The following is a 21,620-nucleotide window of genomic DNA, read 5'->3' on the forward strand; positions in this document are numbered from 1 at the left end:
GCCAGTTTTGCACAAATCACTTGTACATACTCTTGTTGAGAACTGGTGGCAAATTAGTCCACGGGGCTCCATCTGCTACTTACTTAAGTAAATCACTTGGAAAACATAAAACTGAAGGTTGTAGCTCAATAAAACAATAAAGTGCTTTCGAGGAGGGTAGCTGTTATTCACCAGTTGTTTCTCGTTTCACCTGAGGCACTGATGTCAATGCTATGACAAGTGATCATGTTTACCACCAGTAAAAATTGTAAAAGCTTGTTTCCACTAAAAAGCCTGCATTTCTAAGTACTGCATCGTACTTTTTCTATTGTTTCCATGTCTTCATGTTACTAAACTTGAACTCACTACTGGGTAGGGAAATAGTTTCTGCTGGGTTGGGGTGGAGTCGGGTGGGTGGAAGACATGAGAACAGAAAAGGAGCGGTTTATAAATATTCCTTAAGGGTTCCACTTGTGAAGGTGAGAGAGGGGGTTACAGCAAAAAAGGATTAGGCTCCACGCTGAATCCAGATGTGAGCCCCAATGAGTGGAGACACAGATCGACTTCTAGAAGGGTCCACATATCAACCTAAGAGTTTATTCTGAGTCCACATGCTTGATAACTGCTATAACACACTTGCATCTTCCATGGCCTCGATCCACCTGTAAAACAGAGGAGAGGGAACATTTAGGTGTCATGGCTCTGCGACTCTGGTCACAGAACCTTTATGTGACTAGGTGGACTAGGTGACTATTACCGGAGGTCATATTCATATTTGTTGCCTAGCATTTAGCAAAAGGTCTGGAACACAGTGTAAAGGCTTGCTGAATCAATGCATGCCTGTATGAACGAATCATGATAATCTTAAAAAAATCTCATGATCAGGAACAGATAGTTCCATTGCTGTGGCCCAAAGGGATTTGATGGAACAGGATGGCTGGAGCAGAGAGCATCCAAAGCCCTGGGTAGCAACTTGTTTCCTTCCAGAGGGAGAGGCAAGGATAGTTATTTGGGTACCTCTGAGCTGAATTGGTATCCTCTGCTTTGAAGCTATAAAATAGGGTTTTCTTGTGGTAGAGGTGAAAAATAGGTCCTACTTCACTGCTGCCCTCTTCCTTTTCTGGGGCAATGGTGAAACCGAGCAGGGGCATACTCTCCATGGCCACTGTGTCCTGCAGAGGGCAAAAGGGAAAACTGATAGTAAACACCACACAACACACAGTCAACTGCTTAGCATTTACCGTTACCTCTGATTTAAGATGCACGATGCGCTCTTCTGTGTAGGGCATGCTTTGGCAACTCTAGACCAGCCACACACATACTCTTTACCCCTGATCCTGCCAGGACCAATCACGAGGAGGGAAAGAAACTTAACATTCTGTGACAGCCTATTAGGGCCCAGGCATTTTCATCTTTACATTATCATGCCGAATCTTTCACAAGAAGGTGTCACTCCTGTTCCAAGAGGAAACTGAGGCTCAGAGAAGGTAAATAACTCCCCAAGATTAATTACACAGTTTAGTAAGGGGCTGAGCCAGAACTGGACTCATGACCACCTTCTAACACTGCGTTCTTCAGGCTGACTCGAATAGTCAGTGACTCTGTTTTCCGTTAGTACTTTCGATAACATACCCTGTGCTCATTCCCCCATGCCCTCATTCACAATGCCTCAATATGGAGCACTCAGGGTGTCTGTGCTATCAGCTTGCTAACAATTTCATGACATGTACACAGAGAACATAAATGGATCTTATAATCACAGTGCTCAGAGGAAAAAGATTTATATATATATATAGATATGTTCATACATACATATTTATATAAAAATACGTTCTCATAAAATACTTTATTAAACCATACAAAAACAGATATAATTAGCTAAGCAATTAGTTAAAATATAATTAGCTAAGAAGGCTGTGGGAAGAGAAGGAGGGGGAGCTGAGGTTGTATATAAAAGGGAATCAATTTTCAAAGACTGCTGGACCAGAAAAAGAATCTGACAAAATTCAATATCGATTCATGATTAAAAAAAAAAAACCTCCGCAAACTAGGATTAGAAGGGGACTTCCTTAATCTGAGGGCATCCGTAAAATAACTACAGCTAACATCTTACTTAAGAGTGAAATACTGAATGCTTTTCCTCTAAGATTGGGAATAAGGCAAGAGGGTACTCGCTCCCACCAATTAAATTCAAAATTATACTGGAGTTCCTAGCCACTGCAGTACAGCAAGAAGAAGAAAGACATAAAGATAAGAAAAAGAAGTTAAATGATCTATGCTTGCAAAGGGCCTGTTTGATTATAAAACAACTACTAGAACCAATAATTTAGCAAGGTCACAGCATAATCATTTTTTTTATATCTGTGTACTAGCAGTAAGTAACTAGCAAATAAATGCCATTCAATATAGCATCCAAAAAGAAAAACAACAAAGTAGTATCTAAAAAATAAAATAGTGATAAAGTTAACACAAATGCAAGAACAGAAGTATAAGATCTCTATACTAAAACTCCAAAACATAAAAGGAAAAATTAAAGAACTACATACATGAAGATTTAAACCATGTTCATAGATTTGAAGATTTAATATCGTTAAGATGCCAATTCTCCCCAAGTTGCTTCAACAATCCCCGTCATAATCTTAGGCTTTTTGGTAGAATTGACAAGTTTACATGGAAACACAAAATACCTAGAATACTCCAAACAATCTTTAAAAAGAAAAATGTTGGAGGCTTATGCAACCTGACTTCAAGACTTACTATAAAGTTCTAGTGATTAAGGTAGTAAGGCAGTGGCATAAGAATTGGTAAATATTATCAGTGAAACAGAATAGAAAACCCAGAGATAGGTCCAAATGTATTTAGCCATTTGATATTTAACAAAGGGACCAAATAATCCTATAAGGAAAGGAAAATCTTTTTTAATGAGTTGTGCTCAAATAACTGGATACCCATTTGGGAAAAAAATGAACCTCAACTCCTATCTCACACCACACTCAGTAATTAATTTCAGATAGACCTCAGTGTAAAAACTGAAACATTAAAGTTGTCAGAAACAAATATGGGGAACAACTTGTGACCTGCAGACAAAAGTTTCTTATGATATGAAAAGCAGTGGCCATAAAGGAAAATACTGATAAATCTGGTTAAGTTAAAAACTTCTGTTCATCAAAACAACAGAACAAATTCATTCATTAAGAAAATGCACAGGCAAGCCAAAAACGGAGAGAATGTTCACAAAACATTTATCTGACAAAAGACTGGTATCCAAGATATGTAAAGAACTCCTATAACTCAATAAGAAGACAACCTACTTAAAAAATTGTCTAAGAGATCTGAACAGACGCTTCTCAAAGGGAAATCCATAAATAGCCAATAAGCACATTAACAATATCATTAGTCATTATGGAAATTTAAACTAAAACCACACTGAGATACTAGTAAATTAAAGACTGACAATACCAAGTGTTGACAAAGATGTGGAACAACCATAGATCTCACATGTAAATGTGAGGGGATGTAAAATGGTAGATAATTTTGCAAAAGGTCTGTAATTTCTGATAAACCAAACATATACCTTCCTATGATCCAGAAATTCCAATTGTAGGTGTCTACCCAAGTGAAATAAAAAAACCTATTTTCACATAAAAACCTGTATATAAAAGTTTAAAGTGGCTTTGTTCATTACAACCCAAAACTGGAAACAACCCAAACGTCCTTCAACTGATGAGTGGGAAAACAAATGGTGATGTGTTCACAACATGGAATACTACTCAGTATAAAATGTAATAACCTACTGCTGTATTCAAAAGCACAGGTGAATCTCAAACACATCATGCTGAATGGAAGAAATCACATTTGTATGAGATTCCATTTATATGAAGATCTGAAAGAGAAAAACTAATCTCTGGTGGAAGGGAATGAGGTGGGGATACACAGGTACATGACAGGGGTTCATGGTAGTATAGACAGTGAAAACTGGCTATCCGTTTTATCAAACCTTTTTTCTTTGATGGAATTTGAGAGCTTAGTGCTATCAGTGATATGACCTTACTAAGAAATTGTACAAGTTCCTCTCTATAGAAAAAACTACTTTGGAAGCATACTTAAAATCCATCTATCAACTTAGCAGGGGGAGGGGGGGCGCCTGGGTGGCTCAGTTGGTTAAGCATCTGACTCTTGATTTCAGCTCATGTCATGATCTCGAGGTTCGTGAGATCAAGCCCTGCATCAGGCTCTGTGCTGTCAGTGCAGAGCCTGCTTGGGGTTCTCTCTCTCCCTCTCTTGCTGCCCCTCTCCCACTCCCCCCACTCTCAAAATTAATAAACATGAAAAAAATTTAAAAAAACAAACTTAGGGTGTCACTTCCATGACAACTGTTGCTCATGACCTAGAGACTCTGGCTTTTCCATTCTCACACAGGACTCACCTCTATTTGGTGGTTATTTAATCATCACTGGCCTTTGTTCACCTGTCTAAGCCTGCATTTCTTCCCAAAGAGTGTTCCACGGGATGGAATGGTTCCACAAGACGCTCCATGAGGAAGGGCCCATGGTCAGGCCCGCTTGGGAAATCTCCTTATTTCAGAGACCCACAGCTCTCCTTGGTACATTAGAGATTCTGAGAAGCACTCCTGTGAGGCAGTCCCACGAACTGCCTACTCAAGGTTCCCTCAGAACCCAGTTTTTAGAGAACTCCTGTGAGCGTCCTGCGCAATACCTACTTTGGAAGATGCTCTGGGCTGCAGATGGACATTGTATCACATTTCAGTTTGTTCTGGAAAGATCGAAATTCTCCCTAGCTCAAAAATCCTTTGCTCCTCTATGGACATGTCAGTGAGGGCTTGGCTCACACAGCACCTGAGTCACTCAGGCTACAGTGGGTACCCCCTCCAAGCCTGTCTGTGTCCCTCCTAGCCTCTGGGATTCCCTGAGGAAGGAGCAGGCTGCAACCATCACAGTTGCAGGTCTTTTGTGAGAGAAACTTTCTGCCCTGAAAAAGGAAGTGCCCTCTGCCCACTGGCCAGCATCAGGGAGGAGGGGGGGCGGGGTCAGGGTAGAAAGGCCAGCCTTGTGCTGATGTGAACATCCTCCTGGGATAAAGCACACACCCTCTGCAGTAAAGCACATTCAAGTCCCATTTTCTTTCTTGCTTTTTTTTTTTTTAATTATTATTCATTTATTTTTGAGAGAAAGAGAAAGAGAGCAGGGGAGGAGCAGAGAGAAAGGGAGAGAGAGAGAATCCCAAGCAGGCTCTGTGCTGTCAGTGCAGAAATCAAGAGCTGGATGCTTAACAGACTGAGCCACCCAGGTGCCCCTAAGACCAATTTTCAGACTGGGTTTAGCCCATGGAAGCCACCAGATGGTGAGGCCTGGACATGGAAATCTTCCAAACTATCCTACAGAATCAGCCTGGGTCAAGACCAGACAGCTCCCTGCTGTATAACCATAGCCCACACCTGTCTACTCTGGAAGCAAGCTTCACTCCCAAGGCCCTCTCTCCTACATTTTATAAGACATAAAGGTAAGATGATCTATAAAAACAGAAACTTAAGTTTTATTTGGTACAAGTGTTACCATGAAGCAATGTAGCTCCCTGATAAAAGAAATGCACAGAGCAAAAGTGTGGTAGCTTTCTCTAAGCTGTTGAGTTCTGTCCCAAACAACCGGGTGGAGAGCAGAAAGCAGCCTGCTCTTATAGAGTACTTGGCTTGTGCTGGATGCTGGGCCTGTGACATTCAAACCACCTGGGTACACACACAGGTCTCACACTGTACTGCCTTATCTCCATGGAGGAATGGTCAATTCTTTAGATCTGGAACCAACACGTGGTTGGGTATCCACAGCAGCACTGAGCACATGGTATTGCTCGATACAGACTTGTATGACATGGGAACAGCATCCCGGCCTCACATGGCCCTGCAGGTGACAGGGTGTTGTGCATGCCCAGATGGACATTCTGAGGCGTGAGCTTAACCTGAGGGCCGTCACAGATGAGAAGAGAGAAAGCAAGAATTGCCACTACCTCACTGGCCATATAGGTGTAGAGCACTTTGCCTTTGATGACGAACCAGAGCTTCTTCCAGTGCCTCTTGCCTTTCTTGCACCGGCTGAGATAGCCACTGATGGCAGAGCCCTCTCCGGAGGCGGCCACCTGACAGAAGGGAAGCAGAGTGGTCAGGACAGCAGGTGGTAGGCATAGTTCAGACAGAGCTAAAGTGACACTGCAAACCAGTTGGCAGAGAGTGTTTATACTGCTTGAAATCTGAGACTTGGATGAGGTCTCAGGATACATTCAGTACCTCAAAAGCAGCAAAACAGTACCAGGGATTAAGACAGGATTTACTGAATGCACCCAGGAAACACAAGAGTCAAAAACAGCCTTCGGGAGTGCTGTCCCGAGTGGTGTTGCAGATTCTTGGCTCCCTCTCCCCAGTTCCCAAGCCCCCAAAACATGAAACTGCAGATATTTGAGGGAAAGGTTCTTCCCTCTAAAACTGATTCTTATAAGAGTTAATACCTATTCTTGTCAAACTAGTCCAAAAAACAGAAAAGGAAGGAAAATTCCCAAATTCATTTTATGAGGCCAGCATTACCCTGACATCAAAACCAGATAAAGACACCACCAAAAGAGAGAACTACAGGCCAAATATCTCTGGTGAATATAGATGCAAAAATCCTCAACAAAATACTAGCAAACTGAATCCAACAATATATTAAAAAAATCATTCACCACAATCAAGTGGGATTTATTCCTATGTTTTAAGGGTAGTTCAACATTTGCAAATCAATCAACACAATACATCACATTAACAAAATAAAAGAACAAGAACCATATGATTAGTTCAATAGATGTAGAAAAAGCATTTGACAAAGTACATCTTTTCATGATAAAAACCCTCAACACAGTAGGTTTAGAGGAAACATGCCTTGACAAAGGCCACATGAAAAACACACATCTAGTGTCATCCTAAATAGGGTAAACTGAGAGCTTTTCCTTTGTGGTCAGGAACAAGACAGGGATGTCCACTCTCACTACTTCTATGCAACATAGTACTAGAAGTCCTAGCCATAGCAATCAGATAACAAAAAGAAATAAAAGGGATCCCAACTGGGTTGCCTGGCTGGTTCAGTCAGTGGACCATGTGACTCAATCTCAGGGTCATGAGTTCAAGATCCATGTTGGGTGTAGAGATTACTTACCAAAAAAAGGTATCCAAATTGGCAAGGAAGAAATAAAACTTACACTATTTGCAGATGACATGATACTATAACATAGAAAACCCAAAAGACTCCACCAAATACCTGCTAGAAATGATAAAATAAATTCAGTAAAATTGCAGGACACAAAATCATTGTATAGAAATCTGTTGCATGAGAAATTAAAGAATCTCATTTACAATTTACTATTGCATCAAAAATAATAAGATACCTAGGAATAAACCTAACAAAAGAGATTAAAGACCTGTACTCTGAAAACTATAGAATAATGATAAAAAAATTGAAGAAGACACAAAGAAATGGAAAGACATTCCATGCTCATGGATTGGAAGAATAAATATTGCTAAAATGTCTATACTACCCAAAGCAATCTACACATTTCATGCAATCCCTATCAAAATATCACAGACTTAGAACAAACAATCCTAAAATTTGTATGGAACCACAAAAGTCCCCAAATAGCCAAAGCAATCTTGAAATGGAAAAGCAAAGCTGGAGGCATTGCAATTCCAGACTTTGAGTTATATTACAAAGCTGTAGTCATCAAAAAAGTATGGTACCGGCACAAAAACAGACAACATAGATCAATGTAACAGAATAGAAACCCCAGAAATGAGCCCACAATTATATGGTCAATTAATCTTTGACAAAGCAGGAAAGAATATCCAATAGGACAAAGACTGTTTCTGTCAGCAAACAGTGTTGGGAAAACTGGATGGCAACATGCAAAAGACTGAAACTGGATCACTTTCTTACACCACACACAAAAATAAATTCAAAATGGATAAAAGACCTAAATGTGAGACAGGAAACCATCAAAATCCTAGAGGAGAACATAGGCAGTAATTTCTTTGACATTGGCCATAGCAACTTCTTTCTAGGTATGTCTCCTGAGGCAAGGGAAACAACAGCAAAAATAAACTATTGGAGTTATTTCAAAATAAGAAGCTTCTGCACAGCAAAGGAAACAATCAATAAAACTAAAATACAACCTACTGAATGGGAGAAGATATTGCAAATGACATCCAATAAAGCGTTAGTATTCAAAATATATAAAGAATGTATACAAATCAACACCCAGAAAACAAATAACCCAATTAAAAAATGGGCAGAAAACTTGAACAGACATTTCTCCAAAGAAGACATACATGTGGCCAACAAACATGTGAAAAGAGGTTCATCATCACTTACCATCAGGGAAATTCAAAACAAAACCACAATGAGATAACATCATACACCTGTCAGAATGGCTAAACTCAACAACACAAGAAACAACAGGTGTTGGCAAGGATGTGAAGAAAGGGGGACCCTTGTGTACTGTTGGTGGGAAGGAAAACTGGTACAGCCACTCTGGAAAACAGAATGGAGGTTCCTCAAAAAGTTAAAAATAGGACTATCCTACCATCTATCAATCACACTAGATGAATGGATAAAGAAGTGGTATACACATACAATGGAATATTAGCCATGAAAAAGAACGAAATCTTGCCATTTGCAACAACACAGATGGAGCTAGAGAGTATCATCCTAAGTGAAATAAGTCAGAAAAGACAAATACCATACGATTTCTTTCATATGTGGAATTTAAGAAACAAAACAAATGAGCAAAGGGGGAAACAAGAGACAAACCAAGAAACAAACTCTTAACTACATAGAACAAACTGATGGTTACCGGAGGGGAGGTGGGTAGAGGAATAGGGGAGATAGGTGATGGAGATTAGGAGGGCACTGGTCATGAGGAGCCCCAGGTGTTGTATGTAAGTAATGAATCACTATATTGTATACCTGAAACTAATATTATGCTGTAAACTGGAATTTAAAGAAAAACTTTAAAAAACTCCACACATACATGTTCAAAACATTGATTCTTATACTTTTAAACTTATCTCTTATACTAAAAGGATAAGAGGATGGATCTTAAAGATGGATCCTCTTTTTTTTTTTTAATAATTTTTTTTTAACGTTTATTTATTTTTGAGACAGAGAGAGACAACGCATGAATGGGGGAGGGGCAGAGAGAGAGGGAGACACAGAATCGGAAGCAGCCTCCAGGCTCTGAGCCATCAGCCCAGAGCCCGACACGGGGCTCGAACTCACGGACCTCGAGATCGTGACCTGAGTTAAGTCGGATGCTTAACCGGCTGAGCCACCCAGGCGCCCCTGGATCCTCTTTTTAATGTTTACTTACAAGGTCTGCCTAATGGGGAATGTTAACTGCTGTTGTTGTTAGAGGCAGTACTTGTCTGTTGCACAGTCTTTATGTGGAGGTTCAGAACACAGGTGTAGAGTAATACCAGTCTGGGGCTCCAGTCCAGGTTCTCCCAGTTATTTGATGGGCAATGTGGGCAATTACTTCTTTGAAGTCTCAGTTTCCCTGTTATTACAACTGGGATTAAATGACACAAGACAGGTGCCTGACAGGTATAGTGCCTGGCCTACAGGAACTGCTCATAAATACTAATCTTACTATTGGAGAAAGAAGGCCAGGTTTGGAAATAATTTAATCTGACTTTCCCATTTTACAGATGGGCCTGGAGGCATGGAGGTATCTACCAAAGGTCAAATCCCTACTCAGCTGAAGAGAAGATAAGAACTTGGATCTCTTGGCAAGTACTCTGAAGGCCGATGAACTTTACTGAAGGGAAAGGAGGCCACCACCAGCCTGGGCTGTTTTGAGAAGTATCAGGAAAGGAGCCTGTCTCCGCCACAGGTTCCAGGACTCCTAGAACCAGACACGAGCTTTCTCTCCCGGCACTTGCCCTGCTGGGGCAGCTCACAGAGTGAGGAAAGGCAGAGTGGACAGAACACATTGGAAGAAACCGATTCTGCAACCTCCCTTTCTGGCAGATGCTCAGGAGGCAGCATTTCTGCAGACTTTCTCATGGGGAGTAGGGCTTGCTGCGGAGATGGTGCTCCTGGGGGAAGGGGACAGGGCAGTGGAGGGTAGGGTGGGGCACATTTCTCCTGGGGCTGCTGCAAATCCCACTAAGTGTAATCTTTGCTGGATAATAAAAAGGTTGTCACTTCAAGCAAAAATTACCAAAGGCACCAGCATCAGAGCTGCTCGACTCTGGAAGGCTAAGAGCAGTGGTTCTCAAACTCTGTGCCCGTGGAATACTCGGGTTCTGTGAGCCACCACAGCAGGAGTGAGAGGTGATCTTTTCTAATTACTGGAAAGGGATGATTTACAACCACACGATGTAAAACGTATGAGATCTGTATGTGTCAGCAAGTGTGGAATGATAGTTAAGAGAAATGAAGTGTGAAAATGTACAGAAGATTTAGTACAACTTGTTGTATTTCGGATAAAAAAAAAAAAGAGGATCTATGAATGTGCATCTTTATTATGTATATGCATTAAAATTTCTGGAAGGATCCATAAGAAACTTCATGGTTACTTCTGGGGGTGGTGGGACTGGAGGAGTTCAGGGAGGGAGAGAAAAACGTACGTTTTTTCAGGTATTCCTTTGTGTTCTGAAAAAAATTTTTTTTACCACGTATGTGTTATTCCCAAGATTTTTAATATGCAAAGGTATTAAGTTAATGAATAGAACAGTACCTCTTTAAATATTTCATACCCTAACACTTCTTAAAACCCTTGCCACCAGCTACTCAATAATGAATATTAATGCAAAAACTTGGAAACAGCTGATCATGATCTTTTGACAGCTTGTATATTCACGGGCACACATTTGTTTGTGGTTGTGATCAGAATATAAACATAGAATCTGGCCCTCCTTACAGAACGGACTTGAGTTTAACCAATGCTGAGGTTTCCTGCACAGAGTCCCACACCCTCCAGGAGGCTCAGCACCTGAGGCCATTTGGGACCCACAGGCTGAGTGGATGGCACAGTTCCAAGGGCCTGCCGGGGAGGGCGAAGTCAGGACTGTAGCTGTTTTAGTCAGAAGAGCCCCAGTGATCTGTGCACCACTGCTGGGGACCTGACCTGGTCCAGGCTATGAGACAGGAAAGAAAGTAAGGAGAAAAAAAGAAACACTTGGAGGGGAGAAGGGGAGAGAGGAATGGGAAAGGCTTCTAGCACCATCCACAACCATTTGGGGTCCTGCCTTCTGCCACCAACCAGACATGTTCTCAGTCACGCCCAGAAGACAGGCCCTGTTAGTGGTGAGTTACTCCTTGTAGCTAGAATGTCTCATGTTAGGAATTCTCTTTGTCCTGTAAAGTTCAGTCAGCCTGGGGCAGGTTCTGACCCTGTCCGAGGAAGGCCATGAACCTTCTAAATCCCTTGCCTCCCACACAGGCAGTCTACCTGCCTTACCTCAGTCAGGGCTGAAGGAACTTTCTTCTGCTTCTTGAAGGTTGAGGGGTTGATGCTGTGGAAGACGGACGAGAAGGCACTGCTCGAGAAGCGTGGGGAGGACAGGGGAAAGCTCATGCTCACGGGCCGCTCTGTAACCAAGACAAGCCATAGAGGAATGGAGGTGAGTGTCCATGCAGACAGGCATGCATCTTGCTTTGGAATGCCAATTCCTGTAAAATTAGAGCTCCTGGTCCCTTCTGCAATGGAAATCAGCTTCATGATGGGGGTTAGGTGTGACCAGAAGAACAGGCACACTCTATCTACTGACACAAAGGCCATGGGAGCCAAGAAGGAAGGCTTTTTCTGGGTGCTGGCTATCCCTTCTTCACCTGGGCTGTCCTCTGTGATGGCCTCGGGGGGCTCCAGAGAGGAGAAATCTTTGGTTTTAGGTCCAGGATACACTTGCTGTCCCTCTGGCCTGACCCTGCTTGGACAAAGCCTGGACCCTGAGCACAGTCTCTCAAGGGCTAGCACAGCTTCCCCAGGTTCCTTTCTCAATCAAAGAGCCCTCAGCCCTTCCCTGATCCACAACTCCTCTGCTATCCGTCTTACAATCCTTATCCTGAAAAAGTCCCATAGAACACAGGCCTACAGAACATTTTCAAAAAGAGGGCCGCTATGGCAAAGTAACATGAGTCACCACGCCTACCGTCCCCTTCACAGAGATGCACTGACCCAGCGTTTCCCAAGCTTAGCTGCCTGCAGAACGCTTCCTCTGGCAGTGCCTATTGATTTATTGTGGAACCACTATTTTTGGAAATGGTCCCCCAGGTATGATTTAAACCCCTCTTTCTTCCTTCAGGACTGCTTTTGTTCGGAGCCTCCCCAGAAAAGTGGTTTCAGGTACCAACCACGGGCCGGCGAGAAGCCACGTGGGCCACCTGGAAGAACGGAGATGGTGTCCCCAGGTTACCTCTCATCATGCCTGGGACATCCCCGCCCCTCTTCTTCAGCTCCCCATAGCAGCCATCACAGACCTTGGCCATCCGGTCCTTGAGGTACTTCAGGGGGTACTTGTTTCTCGAACAATTCCGGCACACGATCTGCAGGCCCAGTTGGGGACACACATTGGAATGGTTCTCACCCTCTGCATGTGCAGAGGGCCAGCATCCCCTCCCCTCTGCCAACCCCCCCCACCCCACCTCTCCAGGGACCCCGTGTTCTGAGCACAGAACTGTGTCGGATCCCCCTGGTTTTCCATTGTGAAGGTACAGAGTTTCTGTGCAAGTGTTTTTATCAGTTTTTCTGATGAGTCCTTAACCAGGACGTGATACGTTTTCTCCTGGGACAATAACCACGTGTGCTATGGTTGTCTTTTGGGAGTACGGTGGTATAGTGAAATGGGATTTGGAGCCCTGGTTTGAGACTATCAGTAAAATGGGTATTAACAATCTCTACCTCGCAGGGTTGGTGTAAAAACACCCTTCCCTGGGCCTGACACTCAGTAGCTGCTGGATATCCCTCACAGCCAACCCCACACGACTCTATGTACACACTCACCCAGATGAGGTAACTCACCTTGCCACAGGCGTGGCAGTGATGACGCCTCAGGGTGAGGGAGAAGTCACAGCCACAGTTCATGCACATCATAACATGTGTGACAGGCACCAGGGTGGGGGGCCTCTCCCCCAAGCTGACCCCCAGCCTCTCCCGTATCTGGAACAAAGGAGTCGGGTGAGCATTGTGGTCAGGAGATAGCTAGATGGGTGCCCTCTTTCCTGTACAGGATGTGTACGTGTAGGGTAGATCCTAATTCTACAACCCCCTCCACCCCATGGTGGCTTTCAGGATCCTAACCCTGGGTCAGAAACAGAGCCAACGGGAAGTGCTGTATTTGGGCTGCACAGTGACTGCCTGGCTATGGGGGAGTGTGGTGGGAAGGGAAGGAGAAGGGGTGTGATGAAAGGAGCTGAGAGTCCTCCTGGGTGTATGGGTGCCCAGGGAAACCCAGGGCTGGGAGACTGGCATCAGGTGGGTCTCAGGGCCCTCCACTCACCTCCACACTGTGGTGAAAGGCAGCCAGAGCCTGGGCCTTGTAATCCTCAGGGAGGGCTCTACTCAGACAGCTGTGCCATTCATCTCGCTCAGCACAGGAGCTGTGGACACAAGCTGGCATGAACAAGGCATGCAGGTGTGCACGGCAGCTCTGCCTCTGCTTCTCAGTGTAGATCAAGTCCCCCCACATTTCCCCTGGCTGTGCCTGTCAGTGTCTGAAATCCCACCGAGCACTGGCCACCTGCCAGATCAGCCTAGGATCGTAACTCAGCACCTCCATCTACTAGAAGGGTGGCCAGGGCATGCTAGCTGTCCTCTGGGCCTGCTTCTTTACCTGTAAATGGCACTGTCAACACTATCCCTCTAACTCCCAGTACTGTTGTGGGAAGAAATGACATGTGGGACATGGGTGGACTTTGTTAATGGCAAAGCACCATGCAAAAGCAAGGGGCATTAGGGAGGTGTAGAGAGTCCCACACTTGAGGAGGGACAGGGGACAGGGTGCAGAGGGCTGTGCACATGGGGAGGGGATGGCTAGGTGAAGTTGGAAAATATCAACATCCTCGTCTCTCCATCTTCCTCCTCATTTTCCCACATAGCTTCCCAGACACCCCCTCCCCAACAAGATGACTTCCCAAATTCCCACTCCACACCCTGCCCTTCAGGGTTGCCTGAGCTTTGAGCTCTGCCCCAAGAGGCAGAGTGGTGGAAATTCTCCCAGGACCCACTAGGTGTCGCTCCCACCTTGCGTAAGTGTGTGGTCTGCCCCAGGAAAGCCAGGATAAGGCATCCCTTTGGCCTGGGAGGGATGGACAGGGGGTAGGGGGTGGGTAGGGTGGCGATGGGGTCAGAGGAGGTGCCTGAGACCGGGCAGGTGCCCAGTGCATGCTACTCGTGTCATCAACACTTAACTATTACTGCAGTTATGCTCTACGTTGTAACTGGTACACAACTCTCCCGCCCTTAATGTGAGCTTCTCCCTGAGCACATCAAGGTTTAAATCTTGTGTCCTCAGCACAGGGCCTGGCACTGAGGAGTGGCTAATAAATGCTAAATGAGCAAATGCGTCTGCATGAGAACGTGATGTGCACTACCCCACACAGAGGGCATTGCTGCCTCCTGCCAGGGTCACATTTCAGCTGTGAGGGGAGACATCCATGCCTTTGTGACCCTGTCTCAGCCCCCACAGTGCCCACAGTGGCCCCAGCAGAAGCCACACCTCCCTGGTTTCTGAGCCCAGAGAGCTGGAGCTGGCCTTGCCCTGAAAGAGGGAGGGGGAAGCTCTTTTGCTGCCCATAGTGAGTGAGGCAGGGTCCCTGGGCAGCCTGAAGGCCTGGAGAAAACACAGACCCTTCTGAGAAAAAGGCCACACCCCCAAACCAGGGAAAGGCAAATGATGAATGCTCACTCATTATGTTTTTCTCTCAATCTCCGGGCATCAAAGCCTAAAAGCTGACCACTTTATGAACTAAGGTGCACAATGCATTTTTTGCTCACCTTAACTTCTTTACTTGCATTACTGTAAAGACCCAATCAATAATCCATAGACTTTTACAAACATGAGATATTGTTATTATTGTATTTAAAAGAAGAGGCTCTAGAAAATAAGTCCTTAGACCCAAAATAATACCAAAATAGAAATGACTCATTCAGCTTGTTATTCCAAACTTTAACACCTATAAAATCCTGTGTCCCTATCCCCCAGACCCTCCCTCTACCCACTTCCCCATACCTGGCAGATAGAGTCAGGCAGGACTGGGAAGTCTCAATCTTTAGGGCATAGGGCACTTTCTCCATCACAGGGCGGCTGACCTGGAAAACCAAAGCAGCCCCTCAGGGCAGGGGCAGGGAGGGGCAACCACAGACTGGATTCTTCTCTTGGTCCTACCACTGTCCCTCTCTGAGCCTGAGTTTCCTCATCTGCAAAGGGTAAACTTTTGTTTGATGGTACAGGCTGTGTGTGTGTGTGTGTGTGTGTGTGTGTGTGTGTGTGTGTGTGGAGAGGGGAGTGCCGGCTCCAACTGTGTGGTCCGTAGGCACCCATCCACCCCTAAGAAAGTGGGTATGCACCTAAAAGGATTGAAAGCAGGGTCTCAAAGAGATCCCCGTACACCACGTTCATAGCAGCATTATTCACAATAGCCAAAAGGTGGAAGCAACTCAAGTGTCCATCTATGGATGAATGGAAAAACAAAAATGGTCTATATGTACAACAGAATATCATTAAACCATAAAAAAGTAAGGAAATTCTGACACAGGCTGCAACATGAACTCACCTTGAGGACACTGTGCTGAAATGGGCCAGTCACAAAAAGACAAATACTGTATGATTCTACTCATGTGAATTATCTAGAGCAAATTCCTAGAGACAGAAAGTAGGATGGTGGGTGCCAGGGGTAGGGGGCTGGAGGAATAGGGAGTTAGTGTTCAATGGGGAGAGTTTCATCTAGGGATGATAAAAAAGTTCTAGAAATGAATGGTGGTGATGGTTGCACAACAGTGTCAATGTACGTAATGCCGCTAAACTGTATGCTTAAAAATGGTTAACAGGTACGTTTTATGTTATGTATATTTTACCACAATTTAAAAAACTTTGCCATACCCCCACTTTGTTTCCTGCCTCCAAGGGTTTCCTTATGAATTTCCCTTTTTTTAGGATGCCTTTTCCTCTTCCCCATCTGTCCAAATATTATCTACCATAAGGGACTCAGCGCCCCTCCTCCAGGTAGTCCTCCTACCCTCCCCCCTCTCCTGCTGTAACCCACAATGTAACGCTGTTTCCTTGGGGCTGCCTCTTCCCACTGGTCCCACTGGCATGTGGGCTCCTAGAAGCGGGGATGCTATCTCTCCTCCCCTGGGGTCTCCCTCCACCCACCCAACAGGGTGCTTAACACCAAGCATTTACCTTCATGTTGGCCATTGACAACGTGTTCTTCAGCCGGTACTTCCCATCTTTCTGGGGATACGTGTATAGGAGCACATCGCTCATCTGGGGAGAAGGAAATCCCATCAGACGTGTCTTGACCCCAGAAGGCTACGTAGGGTGTCTCCTGGAGGATCACTGACCTCTGGGGAGCAGAGGCATCCTGCATTCCCCAGTGACCCCCCACAGGAGAGCAGAACCACTCTGAGCTAAAATGTGAGTCCTTTCCCTGAAATTCCACTCCTAGGTAGAAACTTAAAGAGGAAATAAATGCAGATGTCCACAAAAAGTCAAGTGCAGGAATGTTCACAGAGGCTTTATTCATAAGAGCCACATAGTGGAAATGACCCAAATGTCTACTCAACAGGTGACTGCATCAAAGAACAAGGTAGCACTGTGGAGTACTACGTAGCAACCAAAAGGAACTGATGGTACACACGAGAGCATGGATGAATTTCGAAGACATGCCAAGTGAAAGAAGCCAGACACAGAGGAGGATATACTGCTTTATAACATTTATATGAAGTGCCAGATCAGGCAAAGCTAACCTGTAGTGATGGAAATTAGGCCAGTGGTTGCCCAAACAGGGGGTGGAGGAAGTGAGTGCTAAGAGGCACAGGGGAACATTCAAGAAATATTCTGTATCTTGGGGCGCCTGGATGGCTCAGTTGGTTAAGCGCTGACTTCGGCTCGGGTCGTGATCTCACGGTTCATGGGTTCAAGCCCCACATTGGGCTCTGTGCTGATAGCTCAGAGCCTGGAGCCTGCTTGGGATTCTGTGTCTCCCTCTCTCTCTGCCCCTCCCCAGCTCACACTCTGTTTCTCTCTCCTTCAAAAATAAATAAACATTAAAAAAAAAAAAAAGAAATATTCTGTATCTTGATCCAGAGGGTGGTTACACAATGATACACATTAGTCAATAGGCAGATATGTACACTTAAGATTGATGCATTTTACTCTGTAAATGAAGACTCCGTAAAAGTATAGTCAAGGAAGGAAGAGAGAGAGGGAGGGAGGAAGCTCCTTGAGCATAGAAAGCTGGTGGGTCCTGGTCACTGGGGTACCTCCAGTGACCACAGTAGGTACTCAATTAATATTTGCTAACTGAACAATTGAAGCTCCTTGCCCCCATGCAAGGCAGACCAGAAGGAACATAGTGCAAGTCCCCTCACCTCCTTAGGGGAGAGCGTATCTGTTTAGATAAAAGGTTTACAGTTTGAAAAGACATGTCAATCTTCACTCTGCTCTGTAGCAGCTGTGTGACTGTGGACAGGCCATTTCTCTCTCTCTGAGCCCCAGCTTCCTCCCTGCAAAGAAGGGGTCATTGCTGCCCCTACCATATTACAGATGCCGAGACAGAGAATGGCCCCAGTGAGCCCACTGAACATAGGAGCCAGTGTAAACTAGGGGTGTTGCAAGGACTGAACAGGACAAGGCATCTAAGGGGCTGAAACAGAGCAAGAACTCAGGATTAGCACTTCCTCTCCCTGTAGAGAGTCTGCTGAGGGAGGGAAAAGAATAGATGAGGCTTCCTGCCTCCAGCTCTTAGGATCCCAACATCCCAATATGCCAACAAGAGCAGTTTGGGACACCTGGCTTGGACACAGAGCCGCTAGGTGGGCTCAGGCAAACCCTTCCTCTCTCTGGACCTCACTGTCTCTAACCAGAGTTGGAGTAGACCAGGAGCCATAAAACTTTTAATAAAGGGCTAGATAGTAAATATTTAAGTCTTTGCAGGTCATACAGTTTCTGTCACAACTATTCAACTCAGTCATTGTAGCCCAAAAGCATTCACAGACAATCCACTAAGAGACGCATGAGACTGTGTTCCCATAGACCTTTATTAACAAAAACAGGTGTCAGGCTGACCCCCCAGATCAGAGGAACCTTCAAAGACCCTTTCAGCTCTGCCCTTCTAATAATGACAAGAGCTACTGTCCTACTGGACACTCACTCTGTGCCAGCTCCTGGGCCAAGCACCCTGATCTCAATTCATGCCTCCAACAATCCCATCAGGCAGGCACCATTATTATCATCCTCATTTCACAGACAGCTTAGACAACCTGCTCACAGGCACAAAGCTTGTAAGTGGCAGAGTCAGGGTCATCAGCAAATGAATGTGCCTCCAGTGTGTTCAGGTGTGGTGTGTGGGGGGTGGCCACGCAGTTGAGTTCTTGCCCCATCTCGGGACAGTGACCAAACCTGGGCACAGAGCCTTGCTCACAAGCCTGCCCACCCTGGGGAACTGGCTTGTGTCACTCATCAGAACAGTCCCTGCCTTTTTGCAGCTGCCCCTCAGGCACCTGCTGCCATGGCAACTGCCATTAGCACCCTGGGGTTTTATGTGTGGTCAGAACCAGGCTGCCTCCTGATTGCCCACAGTTCTCTTCTTCAAAGCAGGTATTTTATAGCCCGATTTGGAGGAACGGAGAGGAATCCTTCATGGAGGAGTAAAGGGGAATCTCTCACAATAATGAGCCACCAGTGGGGAACCCCACCTATCGCTTGGGGTCATGGTGGGAACCACTCTGTAGCATTACTGAAACCCCTGTGCATTGCATTGGTGGGCAGAGGCCCTGACTTTGTTCTACAGTTACAATTACTTTATGAAACTGGTACCTATGAGGAAGAAAAATTCTTACGTGTGTTTATCACGGCTCTTCCTGGTTCAGGAACCTGTGTATCCTCCTCCCATCTCTCTCTCTAGGTGATATTTATGAAGGTCCTATGCTAAGACAGAGCAAAGAAGGGGACCCAGATTCAGCAGGAGCTATGGCCTAATAATAATGAAGGGATATGAGAGACCCAGGCCCAGCATGGAGATGAGTGAGGGAAAGGCCACGGTGAAGCCAACTAGACGCTGGAGGGAACATGAGGGAGGGAAGAGAGACAGAAAAATGGGGAGAAAGGGAGGGGGGAAGGACAGACTTCTTACCCTTCCTTCTGGGCTTAACTAGGTACCATTTCTCCAGGAAACATATACTTAGCACAGTGTGTAGCACCAGTGAACATATAACAAACATCAGTGCTGCTGACGCTATTGTCCATCTTTTTATTCCCTGACTCTCGTTGACCTCCCTCTTTGCTCCCATAGACCTGAGGTTCTGTCCATGTCATGCTCATAACTCGGTAGTTACATTAGACACCGAAGGTTGACGGCACAGCATGAGACTTTATCTCTTTGTTTCCAGTGCCCAGCACATAGGAGGTGCTCAGTAAATATCTGAAACAGAGTTCTTAGACACTTACAGCCTGTTTATTATTACTTCTCACACAATCCTAACAAAGTATAAGAGGCTCTTAAGGGCAGCCTTGACTGACAGTAACAAAAAATGAAAGTTAAAATCATGAAGAACAGAGAAAATTACACCCAGCAGGTAGAAGAACTTAAAAAGCAAAACAATTTTGGGCCATAGGATTGGGGAAAATTATTGCTTGTAGCTCAACAGCCACAGAGGATGATGTTACCATGCAACAGGCCTGGACATTCCCTGGTATTCCAGACTGTGGCTGCAAATCATCAGAAATGTTACACTGTACTCTGTCTTGTGCACAGTGGAGAAAGTGCTAGACTGGGGTCACAACCCTGGTTCCCTTCTGGGCCTCTGCCACCAACCTGCTGGGAGATCTGGCCCAGGAAACTCCCCCTTCTAGATCTCAGCTTTCGCGAGTGTTAGATAAGGCGGTTGAACAGCTATCTCCAGTGTAAGAATTTCCCAGTGTTAGGATGTTTGAAATAGGGACACAGGCAATTAAATTTTGGCAACATTCCATTTAAAATCGTTCAAATAATAAATGAGGGAAGGACTGTGGTTGGCAATGGTTAAGCCCTCAGACCTCTGGAAAGCTCAGCTCTGTAGAATGATCTTCAGCCTAAATATTCGGCTCTGTTCTAGGCCCCCCACCCCCCACTCCAGTTGCCTTTGAATAATGACCCAAGAAAATTTCACAAAATTTGACAGTCCTGGGGCTTGGCTGGGCACCAGGTACTTACCAGGAACAGGTGCCGGGGCCGTCTGCTTTTCCCTGTTACTTTCATCAGTGTCCCTTCCTTCAGGAACTCCTGTGGGGACAGAAGCAGACCTGAGAAGTCAGGCTGATGCCCAAGAAGAGTGGGGGGAGGCCCCAAGCAGGAAACTTAAATCTTGGTGCCTCCCAAAGTACCAGAGAACAACGAATGGGTGAATTCCCGGCTTTAGCGAGATGCCCATGTTTGCTTCTTAGGAGCAGTCAGTCCGCCTTGACTTCTAGCAAGCCCCAGACACTGTTCTGGTCTCTGAGGGGTCGAGACAGTGACTCTTTCCCTCGTTTGCTGCCATGGAGAACCCTTCAGAACAAAGCCTATGAAGGTTTGCTAAACAGCTGAAGACCCGTGAACGGTTGCTACAGGCTCATTAATTCCGGAGGATGATTAAAATAGATATCTAAAGTTACTTAACATAAAGAAAATATTTAATAAATATTTACTGAACTGGTGAGCCAAGGCCAAACCATTAGGTGTGATTTTATAGACTCTCAGACCAATGAGATCCCTGTTAATTTTGAATAAAATATCCTGAACATAACACCTTTCATGTCTATGTCTCTTGTCCTTCATTGACCATAACAGGTAACAAACACATCTTTGACTATTTTTGAGCTGAGTTTTGTGTTTTCCATTTGGAAGCTTAAAAGTGGGTAAATTTGTCTCTGGAAAAATGTTATTTATTTATTTTTTTTTTTTAATTTTTTTTTTTTTTTCAACGTTTTTTATTTATTTTTGGGACAGAGAGAGACAGAGCATGAACGGGGGAGGGGCAGAGAGAGAGGGAGACACAGAATCGGAAACAGGCTCCAGGCTCCGAGCCATCAGCCCAGAGCCTGACGCGGGGCTCGAACTCACGGACCGCGAGATCGTGACCTGGCTGAAGTCGGACGCTTAACCGACTGCGCCACCCAGGCGCCCCTGGAAAAATGTTATTTTTAAGATGCTTTGTAGGAGCATGGTTTTTGGGAGATGGTTTTCCTGATTTTCTAGCAATGCTGGGCTAAACTAAAAATACTTGGTGTCTCTTCTTCTTAGAGGTGAAAATAACCACAGGGACATGAACCCAAATGGCACTGTTTCTTTAAAGGTCCAGAAAGTGGAAAATCCCAGGGGAGGCAGCCCCTGGGCCTTGTGAGCCCAGCAGAACCCTCCCCC

General features: G+C 45.0%; 1 protein-coding gene and 1 long non-coding RNA gene across 3 annotated transcripts in view; one reads left to right on the top strand and one right to left on the bottom strand.

Moving 5' to 3' along the window:
- Positions 1–543: 543 nt before the first annotated feature.
- The window catches only part of FGD5 (FYVE, RhoGEF and PH domain containing 5), a 121,374-nt gene continuing 100,297 nt past the window's right edge, over positions 544–21,620 (bottom strand). For both annotated transcript variants that reach the window (XM_042911423.1, XM_042911415.1), the window contains exons 12-21: positions 20,433–20,501; positions 16,421–16,504; positions 15,248–15,327; positions 13,517–13,616; positions 13,039–13,176; positions 12,434–12,563; positions 11,479–11,609; positions 6,001–6,129; positions 997–1,151; positions 544–641 (exon numbers count right to left, since the gene is read on the bottom strand). In XM_042911423.1, coding sequence (XP_042767357.1) covers positions 605–641; positions 997–1,151; positions 6,001–6,129; positions 11,479–11,609; positions 12,434–12,563; positions 13,039–13,176; positions 13,517–13,616; positions 15,248–15,327; positions 16,421–16,504; positions 20,433–20,501 — 1,053 coding nt within the window. In that variant the 3' untranslated portion in view covers positions 544–604. The remainder of the gene's footprint in view (positions 642–996; positions 1,152–6,000; positions 6,130–11,478; positions 11,610–12,433; positions 12,564–13,038; positions 13,177–13,516; positions 13,617–15,247; positions 15,328–16,420; positions 16,505–20,432; positions 20,502–21,620) is intronic.
- Positions 9,811–12,424, top strand: LOC122204194. Its single transcript, XR_006195542.1, has 3 exons — positions 9,811–10,349; positions 11,519–11,641; positions 12,323–12,424. It is a non-coding gene; the product is annotated as an uncharacterized LOC122204194 (long non-coding RNA).

The sequence above is a fragment of the Panthera leo genome, chromosome A2, assembly GCF_018350215.1.
Source record: "Panthera leo isolate Ple1 chromosome A2, P.leo_Ple1_pat1.1, whole genome shotgun sequence".
Lineage (NCBI taxonomy): Eukaryota > Metazoa > Chordata > Mammalia > Carnivora > Felidae > Panthera > Panthera leo.